Here is a 14,429-nt window from a genome sequence, read left to right as displayed (position 1 = left end):
TCTAGTACACGGTAGTTTGGTCAAGCAGCCAGGACTGAACTTAGTAACTGAACCCCTTCTCTGGAATAAACACACGTTGCTTTAAAATAAGTAAAGTTTATTAAAAAAAAAGAAAATAAGAAAAGGGGTAAAGGGTACAAAAGATAAAAAGGTACATACAATTAGTTTGGAGCAGCAAATCAAATCCTAAAACCAACACCCAAAAGGGGCAAGGTATATAACAAACAAGATATAAAGGTTCTTGGCACAAAAATGAAAATAATAAAACTAACTGCCTCAATTGTACTTACAAGCCTCAGCTCTTTCTCAGGAGTTAGTGTCCTTCCCCTCAGGGACGGCCAGTCAGGAAGTATAGTGGAGCCACCGCAGAGCATCACCATAAGCAAGGTGGTGCCCACAAGTGGAACACAGCCCAAGAGCTGAGGCCTTCTCTTATAGAGAAAAATCCTTGCCTCAGCTGGGAGCAATCAACTAATTTAGCAGTTCCAACACAGGAATGATGAAACGATGTTCCCACAGTACCAGGCCCCGTCCCTCCTGGTTTCCCATAACAAGCCGTAGGAGTTTTTACGGCCTTGACGGAACCAGGCCCCTCTTGCTGATAAAGAGGTGCCAATTTGCAGTAAGCTGATACAGCTGGGGCTGTAAAAATCACCGGGTCTCCGGGATGAAAAAATATCAAAGGATTTAACTATCTATGACCAGGGACCCAGGAAAATAATTAAGGGGATCAAACTGGCATGACACGCCCCCTTTCGAGGAAGATGACATCAAAGGTTGAACACCTTTGATATCATCGCTCTAGAAGACGTCAAAAAAGATTATCACCTTAAAATACAAAACTAAATTATACATTTATTAAAAAGAATTTCAGGCATAACATGGCAAGATCAGTTACAAATCACAAGATCAGCATTAATCATCTAAATGATACATACGAGATAGAGCATCGGCGGCTTTATTATTCTTCCCAGCCACATGATTTATGGTAAAATCAAAATCTTGTAATAACAGAGCCCACCTCAATAGTTTTTGGTTTGAATTCTTCATTCTGGACAACCAGCACAGGGGAGAGTGATCCGTTTGCAATTGGAAGTGACGTCCCCAAAGATACGGCCTTAATTTCTCCAGGGCCCAAACTATAGCAAGACACTCCTTCTCAATGGTCGCTAGATGGCGCTCTCGCTCTATTAGCTTTTTACTCAGATAGGCTACAGGGTGGAGTTCTCCATCCGTATCCTTCTGCAAGAGTACAGCACCCAAACCAAAATTACTAGCATCAGTCTGTACCACAAAGGGTTCAGCAAAGTCTGGGGCTTTTAAAACAGGGTAATTTATTAATGCAGCCTTTAAAGCCTCAAAGGCCTGTTGGCAGTCGGACGACCACACCACTCGTGCTGGTTTGCATTTCTTACACAAATTAGTCAAAGGAGTGGCAAGACTACTGAAGTGGGGAGTGAAACGCCGATAGTAACCAGCAAGCCCCAAGAATGACTGAACTTGTTTCTTGGTTTGAGGTATTGGCCAATTAGTAATTGCTTCAATTTTGGCATCCAAAGGTTTCAGACAGCCACTACCCACCCTATGGCCTAAATAGGAAACCTCTCCCAACCCAAATTGGCACTTCTGGGCTTTAATGGTAAGTCCTGCATCCTGCAGCCTTTGAAATACAGTTCTTAAGTGTTTCACATGGGATTCCCAATCCCCACTATACACCGCGATATCATCAAGATAGGCGCAGGCGTAATCTCCTAAACCATTCAGGACAGAATTTATTAATCTCATGAACGTACTAGGAGCATTCCTAAGCCCAAAACTCATCATTTTAAATTGATACAAGCCCATATGGGTAACAAAGGCAGATTTCAAGACAGCATCTTCATCTAGGGGTACTTGCCAGTAACCCTTAGTTAGGTCCAAGGTGGTGATGAACTTAGCAGCCCCCAACCTTTCAATCAGATGATCCATCCTGGGTAAGGGGTATGGATCCACTTGGGTGATTGAATTTAATTTCCTGTAATCCACACAAAAACGAATTTCATTAACATCCTTCTTGGCTACCAGCACAATGGGGGAAGACCAGGGGCTAACAGAAGGTTCAATAACCCCTAAGTCTAACATGGCCTGTATTTCTTTTTCCACCGCTTTAGCATGTGGCCCAGTTACCCTATAAGGGGAGGACTGCATTGGTGGATGATCACCTGTCAAAATAGAATGTTTTGCTAAATGTGTTTTTCCTGGCTTACTAGAAAACAAAGATTGAAAATCTACCAAAACTTGGCGTAGTTGTGAACATTGTTCATATTCCAAGTTATCAGAAAAAAAACCCTCATCAATACCCCCTTCTTGTTGACTTTCTGCCACTAGGTCCACAAACCCTTCTTCCTGCTCTTTCGCCCTAGTGCAGGCCAAAACCAGCTTTGCCCTAGACCAAAATTGCTTAAGGGTATTAATATGGTAAACCCTTGGTTTCTTTTTTGAATCAGGATAGGCCAATAAGTAATTGGTATCACTCAGTTGTGCCTTAACCAGCATAGGCCCAGTCCAGGCTACTGACAACTTAGATCCTGATTGTGGTTTTAACACCAGCACCTCAGAACCCACTGCAAAACGACGTGCCTTAGTATGAGAATCATAATAAGCCTTTTGCTGTTGCTGGGCTTCTGCTAAATTCTCATGGGCAGTCTCCAATGCATCCTTTAGGGTCTCACGCAAGTTTTGTAAATATGTGGTTACTGGTACAGAAGAGAATTCCATCTTTCCTTCCCAATCTGCCCTTAACAAAGACAGGGGACCTGTAATATCCCTGCCAAATACCAACTGATTTGGAGAAGATTTTAAACTGGCCTGGGGGGTATCTCTATAGGCAAACATAAGAAACGGCAAGGCCACATCCCAGTTACCTGAATGTTTTACAGCATGTGCCCTTAACATTCTTCCTAGAGTCAGGTTCAGACGTTCACAAAGTCCATTGGATTCATGCTGTCCAGGCACAGACATCACATGTTCTATCCCAGCAATCTCCCATAGCTTTTTAGTGAGTTTAGCTACAAAACCTGGGCCTTGATCTGATAAGATAACTTTTGGGCATCCCCACCGAGAAAAAATCTCTAATAGAGCCTTTGAAATAGCCGTAGCAGTAATGCTGCTTAGAGCTACTGCTTCAGCAAATCGTGTTGCATAATCTATATAAGTCAAAATAAATTTCTTCCCACTAGGCGTCACATTCAGTGGACCAAGAATATCCACTGCGACCTGGGCAAATGGTTCTGCTATGATCTCAGAAACTTGCATAGGCATTTTAGGATGATCCCTAGCATGTCCTACTAACTGACAGGTTAAACAGCTTTTACAAAAATCCTGCACCCCTTTTGCAATCTGGGGCCAATAAAAGCAACGAGTTACTCGTGCTAAAGTTCTTTTTATTCCCAAATGGCCTCCACTGATAGCATCATGAGCCAATTGTAACACTTCCAGCCTATGCGCTGATGGAACTACCAGTTGTTTAACAGGTTTCCAATCCACAGATGCACCCTGCGGCACATGCTCTCTGTATAACAACCCATTTTTCCAATAGAATCTTACGGTCACAGATTTAGACAATTTCAAGGGAGCATTGTCTGCAGCTTCCCTACATTTTTGCAAACTTTCATCTTGTAGGAGAGCTTCCCTAAACGCCTTAGAACGAACAGAATTTAATTTCAACTCTTCCTCAGGAGATTCAACATCATCCCTATTCCCAGCTCCGTTTGGCAGCGGCTGGTTTAAATCATCAACTTCTCGTGTCACAGCACCATCTAGTGGTAAAATTTCAATATCAGGTTCGCGCTCTAATTTCTTAACTGCACTTCTAGTTAAAACATTTACATTCACATCTCCAGCCTTCTGATTATGTAAATAATGTGCATAGGCAATATCATTCCCCAACAGGAAATCAAAAAACTGGTCAGAGTAATCATGAATTAATACTCTATGTTTTCCCGACCAGTTTTTATATGAAATCCAAACATCAGCCACATCACAAAGTTTATTAGACATCCCATAAACATGTACTGACGCTTTAATCCCTGGTAAAATTAATTCAGGCGGAATTAAATGGCGAGATAAACTCGATGCCTCACTGCCCGAATCGCGAAAGGCCGTTAACTTAACATAATTCACAAAAATAGTCTCTTTAAACATTTTGTTGGACCAAGCAATCTGGCCAGGCAAACAGGAATAGTTAACGTTGTCTGCAGGGAGTCGTTCCTTCTCTCCCTTCCCGCTTTGGAGTAGTTCCTGGGTTGGCTTTTTCCTTCCACCCCCCTTCTTTTCTCCCGGTTGAATAACACTCACCGCAGGAGTCTGTTTACTTCCTTTCCTTTGGGTGATGGGACTATTCTCAGTACTAGGAGCTGAAAACTCCCAGTCCTGGTCGGAATTAGAATCCGAAGACGACCAACGGGAAATTTCTGGAGATGACTGCCCTCCTGGTTCTTCATAATCACGGGCTCTCTGTACTACCGCTATTTTAGTCCCTTTGCTGACACTCACATTCTGCTTCTTAATCAGTTGGGAACACTGGTCCTTTCTGTGCCCCGGTTGTTTACATAGAAAGCATAAATTCTCCAAAACTGCTTTACTCGGTTGGTAAACTGGCGGACGCACGGGAACAGCAGCAGGAACAGAGCTCTCCCCTTTGTCCTCTGACTTAACTACAGATGGCCACGTTTTTTTCTTCCACTCACTTCCTCCACCCGCTGGTTGATTCCCTTTGTAATTGCCCGGTTTTTTAACATATGCTTTAGGCAATTCCTCTTTGTCCTGAAAGGAATCTAGTTCATCAGCATAATGACCGGCTTCTTGCAAGCTTTTTGGCTTTTTGCCTCGCACCGCTGCGGCAAGCTCTCTTGGCAACATTTTGTAAAATTTCTCCAGAGTATACACAGTCCTTAACTGCTCAAAAGTATTAGCTTTTGCAGCTGCAATCCACAAATCCATAGCTTGAGCAGTACGAGCGCTTAATGCTGAAAACGTCTCTTTTGATTTTTTTGTCAAAGTCTCAAACTTTTGGTAACATGCCCTGGTGGATAGCGCAAACTGGGCTGTTGCCAATTTTACAAAGTTTTCATAATCATCAGCTAGCTCTCTCGGGAGTTTACACATTAGACTTCTTAACTCTCCCTTTCCTTGAGTGCGTAGAATTTTCATCCAGTATTTTTTGTCTAAAGACTGGTCCACACACGCTTGCTCAAAGATTAAAAAAAACTCGGAGATATCCTCTCCCGCTTGATAAAACGGAAAATCTGCTGGATCCGCTCCTCCCAAACACACTCTGCCAGACCTCAGTCCTTGGCTTGGTGGGGCAAAAGCTTGTTGTTGTTGTACAAGGGTAGTCATAAGAGCCATCTGTTTCGAGAAGAAGTTGTGCATTTCTGCCCACATATCCATGGGTGGCACCCCCCCACTCTGGCTAACTTGGCTATCCATACTCCGTCGACCCCGTACCGGTGACGGTGCTCGTTCTCCCTCCGGAGTAAAGCTTTGGACTGGCAGCCCCTCTGCGCTGCCTCCTGCTGCTTCAAAATTGCCTTGAGGTAACATCTCTGTTTGTTCCTCATCACTACTCTCAGTGGAAACCTGATCTAATGCCTTCTTTTGTTTAGATCTTGTATCCATCCTGACTTTCCAAAACAACAAACCTTTGTGCCAGAATCTTTAATAATTGTAATTTATCCAATTGTACCTTTTCCACAACTATGTTTAACCAGAGATAGGTTCAGTCTTTTTCGACCCCAAACGCTGCCAACATGTAGTGAAAGCAGGGAGTTCCCCTCCTCCTACTTTTACTGTCCCAGGAATCAATCCCCAACCTTGGGCAATTGATCCTAGCAAACCTGGTCTGCTAGGGCTGTGTATGCTTACACCAACCCTGCACGGTAGTACTGCCACCACCCTTCTATTGGTTAAACACTCTGGGGTGAAGGGACCCCCAGAGCCCACTGAACACCCAAGCCTCTCAGGACCAGAGGCTCAATACCCTCCTGGCCCCTTCAGAAGTCTTAAGTGAAAATGTTCCTCTAGTACACGGTAGTTTGGTCAAGCAGCCAGGACTGAACTTAGTAACTGAACCCCTTCTCTGGAATAAACACACGTTGCTTTAAAATAAGTAAAGTTTATTAAAAAAAAAGAAAATAAGAAAAGGGGTAAAGGGTACAAAAGATAAAAAGGTACATACAATTAGTTTGGAGCAGCAAATCAAATCCTAAAACCAACACCCAAAAGGGGCAAGGTATATAACAAACAAGATATAAAGGTTCTTGGCACAAAAATGAAAATAATAAAACTAACTGCCTCAATTGTACTTACAAGCCTCAGCTCTTTCTCAGGAGTTAGTGTCCTTCCCCTCAGGGACGGCCAGTCAGGAAGTATAGTGGAGCCACCGCAGAGCATCACCATAAGCAAGGTGGTGCCCACAAGTGGAACACAGCCCAAGAGCTGAGGCCTTCTCTTATAGAGAAAAATCCTTGCCTCAGCTGGGAGCAATCAACTAATTTAGCAGTTCCAACACAGGAATGATGAAACGATGTTCCCACAGTACCAGGCCCCGTCCCTCCTGGTTTCCCATAACAAGCCGTAGGAGTTTTTACGGCCTTGACGGAACCAGGCCCCTCTTGCTGATAAAGAGGTGCCAATTTGCAGTAAGCTGATACAGCTGGGGCTGTAAAAATCACCGGGTCTCCGGGATGAAAAAATATCAAAGGATTTAACTATCTATGACCAGGGACCCAGGAAAATAATTAAGGGGATCAAACTGGCATGACAAGTACCACCACTACTTAGCTTCTGCAAATGAAGCCCCTCTGAGCATTCCATCCTCAAAGCTCTATAACTGCCACTTTGGTAACAGCATTTGTATGTTGGCAGCTGATGAAGGCGGAAGCTGAAACGTTTTGTTAATGTAATAAAAACCTCTGTTTGGTTAATCACAATTACGTTTATATATATATATATATATATATATATATATTAATACACACAAACATTTTGAGGCTGGTACACACAAACATTTTGAGGCTGCAGTCCCAGGACTCATCCATACCGTCATGTAACATGGCTAAAACTCCACATTTTGCATATTCAGATTGTCCCCTGGTAGTCCAAACATGATTACTTTGCACATCCTTCTTTCTCAGATTAAACAAACTTCTCATCCGTACTTGTTGGAGTGTCCTTTCTTGTTGTTGTTTACTTTGCTGTTTGCCTGCCTCCGTTCCCCTTCCTTCTGTAAGTCCACAAAGTATGTTTGGCTTCTTTACAAAGGCTTTCTTCCTCCCCTCCCAGTACAGAGTTGACCATCAAACCCATCAGTAAAAATGGGGTAGGGGCCAGAGATGAGAGAAGCCTTTCCCCTCCCCACTGTGCCTGTGACAGTTCCACAATGGGAGATCCACAGCATACATTTAAACCCTCTGGAAACCTTTAACTTTATTTTGGTTGCCATTCAGTTTCTGAGAACCTGCCCCTTCTGATACTGCCCCTCCATCTCCTTATTATTATTTTTTCAGTCCCTGAGATGCTAATTCCTTCTCATCTCATTGTGTTTTTCAGCTCAGATAACAGAGGGAAGGGCAAGTTGAGGGGAGCCAATGGGAACCCAAGAGAAGCAGGAGGCATGGAAGGAGGTGGAGTTAGAACCAACCACACAGGAAACAGCGAGGCAACAGAACCACAGAGCTGTCCCTAAGGATTTGTAATTGCTGTTCCTTTCCTTTTTGGAGTATCCCGGTATGAGTAAATCTGGATTAAGGGAGGGGAAAGTGTGGGAAGGCAGTGATCGGAGGAGAACGTTATATGGATGCGGGTGATTAATGGAGACATAGTGGGTTTACATTACAGATTAAGCAGGCATATGGTTGAGCCCCTAAACTCACCATTGAACTCAGCGGGATTGGCATATATAGGATTGTTAATATAGGAGTGCTCCCCTGCCCTTCTTGTATTGCCTACAGTCATCCCCATGCTTTCCCCAGAATCTCCTTCTTAAAAAAAACACAAACTTGACACCTGGTTGACATGATCCACAGAAATGGGAACAGAACCAAAGTAAATGGGACTAATGAAAGAGAAAGAAAAATGGAGAGAATATAATAATTTAGTAGTTGGGATTACATGCCCTCATTTTAAGAATCCATAGACTGTAATAGAGTGGAATAATTGACACAGTCAAGTCTTTCTGGTCCACTATATATCCTTAAGACAGGGATAGGATACCTGCTGTTGGACTCCAAGCTCCAACCAGGAGGCCCAGTGATCAGAATGGTGGGAGTTGGAGTCTGAGAACATCTGGAAGCCCACAGGTTTCCATTGCCCATCTTAAGACTTAACATAATGAGAAGAACACTGGTAATGAAGCTTCTCCTCAAATGCACTTATGAGATATGATAACTCATATCTTGGGTTAATACAGATTTCAGGTAATTCAGAATGTAATGAGATGTTTAGATATAGGATAAAGGATAATGCTTTCCAGAAAAATCAGGCTGACACCCAATTTATTGATGCTAAAATTAATCCAAACCAAGAAACCACAAATTAAATCTTTTTATGGTTTGTTGAAGCAACTGTTTACGATGACTGAATCATAGCGGGGAGAGCAAGGGGGAAGCAGGCCCTGTGTTAATTGGAATGGAATTTTTCAGTATAGGTGAAATGAATAATGATGTGCTTCATTTAAATGGCTTGTTAATATTTACTCTGCAAATACCCAAGGGGAAACTTGGTGAAGCTAAAATAGCCTTTAATTTGCATTTCTGTCAAGCATTATATCATTTCCAACTAGGAGTAAGAGCTACTCCTAGTTGGAAATGATATAATGCTTGACAGAAATATAATGCTCTTCTTACTTCTTCCTAGCACACGTGTACTGATTCTAGCCGGTTAAGTGGCTATGAAAGTCTGTGTTCTGTAAAATGCTTCTCATATTTATGACAAAATAACTGAGTTGACAAGTGAAATGCCACTAAGCAAGCATGAGCACTTGCCTGAAGATTTGAAATGGTGTGTTGAGTTTACTTTTATTTGTCATGATAACACAATAGCAAAAATGCCTGGGGGTTCTGGTATGTTGAGAAATGTTCTTTAAAAAACAGTAACGGGGAATCTCCATATCCAGAGAAAATAAACCAATAAACAGCTTCTGACTTTATTAACACATCTGCATAATTGAAAAGCAGCTTTCTATCTTCTCCTCCAGGTGCTTTCAAACTCTAAAATTTAGAGGTTTTGCAACTGGCCTGCAACTTTATAAAATTGTGTACTAGGTAGGTCAGTACACTTAGAAAGTAGGGGGTGTAGTCAACTAAGTCCTACTCAGAGCAGACCCATTCAAATTAATGAAACTAAAGCAGTCGTGTCTATTAACGTCAATGGGTCTACTCTGCGTAGGGCTAACATTGAATACCGTCCTAAATTAAAGCCATTTCCAGACCCTTCCCATTAGGCGCAGTGAATGTGTGGAGGGTGGAAGATTGTGTCAATGTCTTTGTTCTCAACATTGCAGGCTTCACTGGTACCCAATTATGTTTGCACAAAACAAAATATTTTGTTTTTTAAATGTTTTAGAATGCTTTTAGTGTTTTGTTTGCTACCCTGGGCTCCTTCTGGGATGTAATGAATGAATGAATAAATAATAAAGTCTAAACTGAACTCTTTGGCTTTGTCTTTTAACTTACAAATGCAAAACAAAACAAAAAGTTGAGAAATTTAGTAGGGCAAGAAAAAAATAAAACACCTGGAAATCACCCCAAAATTCTATGAGCATGCACCAGTGTGATCCTCTTTGGCCTCCATTAGGGATGAGGGGAAATGGCCTCTCAAACGTTTCCAAGTTGTTTGTGAGTAAGAATGGGCGAGAAATTCTATTCAGTTCTCATTTAAAAGAGAACCTACTTAATTTCCACATTCTGAAATAATGTGAGAACCAAAACACAGCCATCCTTTGTGATGATTGGTAAAATTAGCAGAGTTAAGCTGAGTGTCGCTTGCTCAACACTCTGTGCAACATGAGTGTGTGCGCTTTACCAGAGAGAAAGCAAGCTTTTACCTTGCTTTGAATCACTGAGACATTAGATTTAGTGAAATAAGACTACTTTATTGATAGAAATACATACTTGATAGGAAAGGCTCTACTTCTAGCTAACTAACCAAACTGAAGGCACAATGCCAGGCTTGGACATTGCCTTCATGCTTCAGGGGAGAGAGAGACAAAAAGAAAATGTCTGCTCTCCCTCAGCTGGTCTGAGAAGAAGAAGGAAGGAGAGGATGGAAGTGAGGTCGACTCCCTGAGTGTATCAGTTTACAATGGAATGAAGACAAGGTGAGGAACACAAGTAAGGACAGGCAGTCTAGCCAGCTGGAGGACTCCCACTCTGTCTTCTCTTAAGCATACAAAGAGAAGCAAATAGGAGTTGTTCTTACCACACTTCCAACACTTGCTGGTTGATTCAAAACCAGTTAAATTTATTTTGAAATGTGCAGTTTAAAATGAATTGCTGGCCAAATTTTTAATTAACTGGAGGTGCCTAGAACTGTTTTTCTTACAGTGGTGGCTGGTGCCCATTGGGGCTCCTGGGAAGGCAGGGAGCCCAACAGTAGGCAGAGCCAGAGCCAATGACAGTCAGAGCAACTAATTTTAGTTTTGTCCCCAGCCTTCCTCCTTGCTGAGTTCTGTAAGGGGAAACACTGAGGGTATGGATGAGGAAGCTGATAGGCAGTGCCATTCCCTGGATTGGTTTCAAGTAAGAAGGCAGTCTAAAAACTATGGAATGCTTTAAAAGAAATGGGGGTGCCACAGCATCTGATTGTCCTGATGTGCAACCTATACTCTGGACAAGAGGCTACTGTAAGGACAGAATGTGGAGAAAACGTTTGGTTCCCCATCGGAAAGGGTGTGAGACAGGGGTGCATTTTATCAGCCTATTTATATAATCTATACACAGAACATATCACACGGAAAGCAAGATAGGACCAAGATGAAGGAGGTGTGAAAATTGGAGGGAGAAATATCAATAATTTAAGATATGTAGATGATACCCTACTACTAGCAGAAACCAGAAATAATTTGAAACGAATGCTGATGAAAGTTAAAGAGGAAAGCACAAAAGCAGAACTACAGCTGAACATCAAGAAGACTAAAGTAATGACTATAGAAGATTTATGTAACTTTAAAGTTGACAGCGAGGACACTGAACTTGTTAAGGATTATCAATACCTTGGCACACTCATTAACCAAAATGGAGACAATAGTAAAAAAATCAGAAGAAGGCTAGGACTGGGGAGGGCAGTTATGAGAGAACTAGAAAAGGTCCTCAAATGCAAGGATGTATCACTGACCACTAAAGTCAGAATCATTCAGACCATGGTATTCCCGATCTCTATGTATGGATGTGAAAGTTGGACAGTGAAAAAAGTGGATAAGAGAAAAATCAAGTCATTTGAAATGTGGTGTGGACTGCAAAAAAGACAATCCCCACATAGCCATGAAGCTCACTGGGTGACCTTGGGCCAGTCACTGCCTCTCAGCCTCATGAAAACCCTATTCACAGGGTCGCCATAAGTCGGAATCGACTTGAAGGCAGTACATTTACATTAGAACAAATTAAACCAGAACTGTCACTAAAAGCTAAAATGATGAAACTGAGGTTATTATACTTTGGACACATCATGAGAAGACATGATTCGTTAGAAAAGATAATAATGCTGGGAAAAACGGAAGGGAGTAGAAAAGAGGAAGGCCAAACGAGGTGGATTGATTCCATAAAGGAAGCCACAGACCCAAACTTACAAGATCTGAACAGGGTGGTTTATAACAGATGCTATTGGAGATCGCTGCTTCATAGGGTCGTCATAAGTCGTAATTGACTTGAAGGCACATAACAACAACAAAAGAAGGCAGTCAGGTGGGGGCTGGTTGAGGTTGATAGGCCACTGCCCTACTTGCCCTAACTGACCATCCTCCACAGTTTTTCTATGCTTTATTTGGATTGTTAATCAACTAAAGCAGCATATAATACTCTCTAGGTAGGGTGGTCCTAGGATTTTATTAGGTCCTTTCATTAGTTTTGCCTGCTGTTGTTATGTACTTGCAAGAATCCTCGCAAATCACCTCCTACCGATCTCAGAGGATGTCCTCCCTGAATCTCAAAATGGTTTCCACCCTTTCAGGGGGACAGTGGACATGATCTTCGCTGCACGACAGCTTCAAGAAGAATGCTAGGAGCAGAATCGACCTTTATATATGGCGTTTATTGATCTGACTAAGGCTTTTGATACTGTGAATCGAGCTGCTCTCTGGACCATCCTCTGAAAACTGGATGCCCTGATAAATTTGTGAATATTTTGCTACTCCTTCATGACAACATGACAGCAACAATTCTGGACAACAATGGCTTTCAGAGCGATCCATTCAGAGTCGGATCAGGCGTAAAACAGGGATGCATCATTGCTCCTACCTTATTTGTTATCTTCATTGGTATGATTCTACACCTTATTGAGGGGAAACTTTCTACTGGTGTGGAAATCATATATCGAACAGATGAAAAGTTTTTTAATCTCAGTAGGCTGAAAGCAAAAAGTAAGGTAATGTCAACCAATGTCGTAGAACTTCAATATGCTGATGATAATGTAGTCTCCGTACATTCAGAGAAAGATCTTCAAATGTCCTTGCAGAAGCATATAGAAAGCTTGGGTCTCACTTAATATTAAAAAAAGCATAGTGCTTCATCAACAGGTGTGAACTAGTACCTCTGTAGCACCATCAATCTAGCTTAATGGTGTGACGCTGGAGAAAGTTGATCACTTCCCCTATCTTGGCAGCCATCTCTCTGTAAAAGCTGATATCGATGCTGCAATTCCACATCATCTGAGGTCTGCGAGTACTGCATTCTCCCAAATGAAGCGTAGAGTGTTCGAGGATTGGGATATTCACAGGGAGACCAAAATGCTTATTCACAAAGCCATTGTACTACTGTCATTGTATGCCTGTGGAACATGGAGCATTTATAAACACCACTCCCAACTTTTTGAAAGATTCCACCAACGCTGCCTCCGGAAAATTCTGCAAATTACTTGGGAAGACAGATGGACTAATGTTAGCGTTTTGGAAGAAGCAAAGACAACCAGTGTTGAAACAATGATCCTTCAACATCAACTTCACTGGACCGGCCATGTTGTTCGAATGCCTGATCACCGTCTTCCAAAGCAGTTACTTTACTCCCAATTTAAGGATGGAAAATGGAATATCAGTGGACAGCAAAAGAGGTTTAAAGATGTTCTTAAAGTGAATCTAAAAAAATGTAACATGAGCATCGAGAACTGGAAAGTCTTGGCCCATGAATGTCCTAAATGGAAGTCGGCTATTATCAAAGATGCTATGGACTTTGAAGAAGCGCGAATACAGGGTGAACGGGACAAATGAGCTAAGCGGAAGGCACATCAAATAAATCCTCATTGCAACCATCTTCCATCTGGAAACCTATGTCCTCACTGTGGGAGGCTGTGTGGATCCAGAATTGGTCTCCACAGTCACTCACAGACCCACTGTTAAAGACCTTATCTTGGAAGACAATCTTACTTAGCCATGAATGATCACCAATGAATGAAATGAACGATGTTATGTACTACTGGATGGGTGGTAGCCAAATAAGAGGCAAGGTGTTACTGTTGGATGAGTCTTGAGTGGAAAGGTATGTTATTAGGAGTATAAGGGGAAGAGGATTCCAATATTTGTGTGCTCTCCCTTCTTCAGATACTTTCTCCAGCTGTGGGGATGCTGGCCCTCACATAAGCAACTCACCAGGTATTTGTGTGCTTCTGTTAAATATCAGGTTGGTGAAACAGCTGATGTGGCATATATTACTGAGACTTACCTCTTAGAGATGGGTGTGTTAACTTCTCTCAAGCGTGCCCAGTGGCGCAGACTTTCTTGGGGCAGCAACCAACCACTCAGTCCTGACATGATGATAGTGATACCAAAACTATGGAATAGCTTTCCCCCTCTCTTTGCCCATTTTTAAGTGGGCTTTTAAGACAGTTTTATACCATTGGACAAATGAGTTTTATCCCATTTATCCCACTGGGCATTGTTTTTAATTAGAGCCTAAGTAGTTTTAGTCTGATGTTGCTAATTTTTTATTGTTTTGATATTACTGACATTTGTCAGGGTTCTTTTTTTGTTAGGATTTTTAAATATTATTTTTGTATGATTTATATTTTTATATTTTATTTGCACAGGAAAGGCACATAACACATATGTACACAATATTTTCTTCTTTTAGAGAAGGCTGACAAAAAAGATATCCGCCATTTGATTTGATTTCTGCTGGGATACAGTGCTGACATGATGCTTACCTAATATGTATTTCACAGATCATACTGGCATATTCCCATTT

At 41.9% G+C, this 14,429-nt stretch overlaps 1 protein-coding gene across 1 annotated transcript; it reads right to left on the bottom strand.

Moving 5' to 3' along the window:
- Window positions 1-1,951: 1,951 nt before the first annotated feature.
- Window positions 1,952-5,842, bottom strand: LOC133377912 (uncharacterized). Its single transcript, XM_061612710.1, has 2 exons — window positions 4,336-5,842; window positions 1,952-2,014 (listed from the first exon to the last, which is right to left on the bottom strand). Exons 1-2 carry the CDS (start codon window positions 5,656-5,658, stop codon window positions 1,952-1,954), a joined length of 1,386 nt encoding a protein of 461 aa, XP_061468694.1. The 5' UTR covers window positions 5,659-5,842.
- Window positions 5,843-14,429: the final 8,587 nt, after the last annotated feature.

The sequence above is a fragment of the Rhineura floridana genome, chromosome 2, assembly GCF_030035675.1.
Source record: "Rhineura floridana isolate rRhiFlo1 chromosome 2, rRhiFlo1.hap2, whole genome shotgun sequence".
Classification (NCBI taxonomy): domain Eukaryota; kingdom Metazoa; phylum Chordata; class Lepidosauria; order Squamata; family Rhineuridae; genus Rhineura; species Rhineura floridana.
The sequence above is the reverse complement of the archived record's forward strand: the minus strand, read 5'-3'. Positions and strand labels throughout refer to the sequence as shown.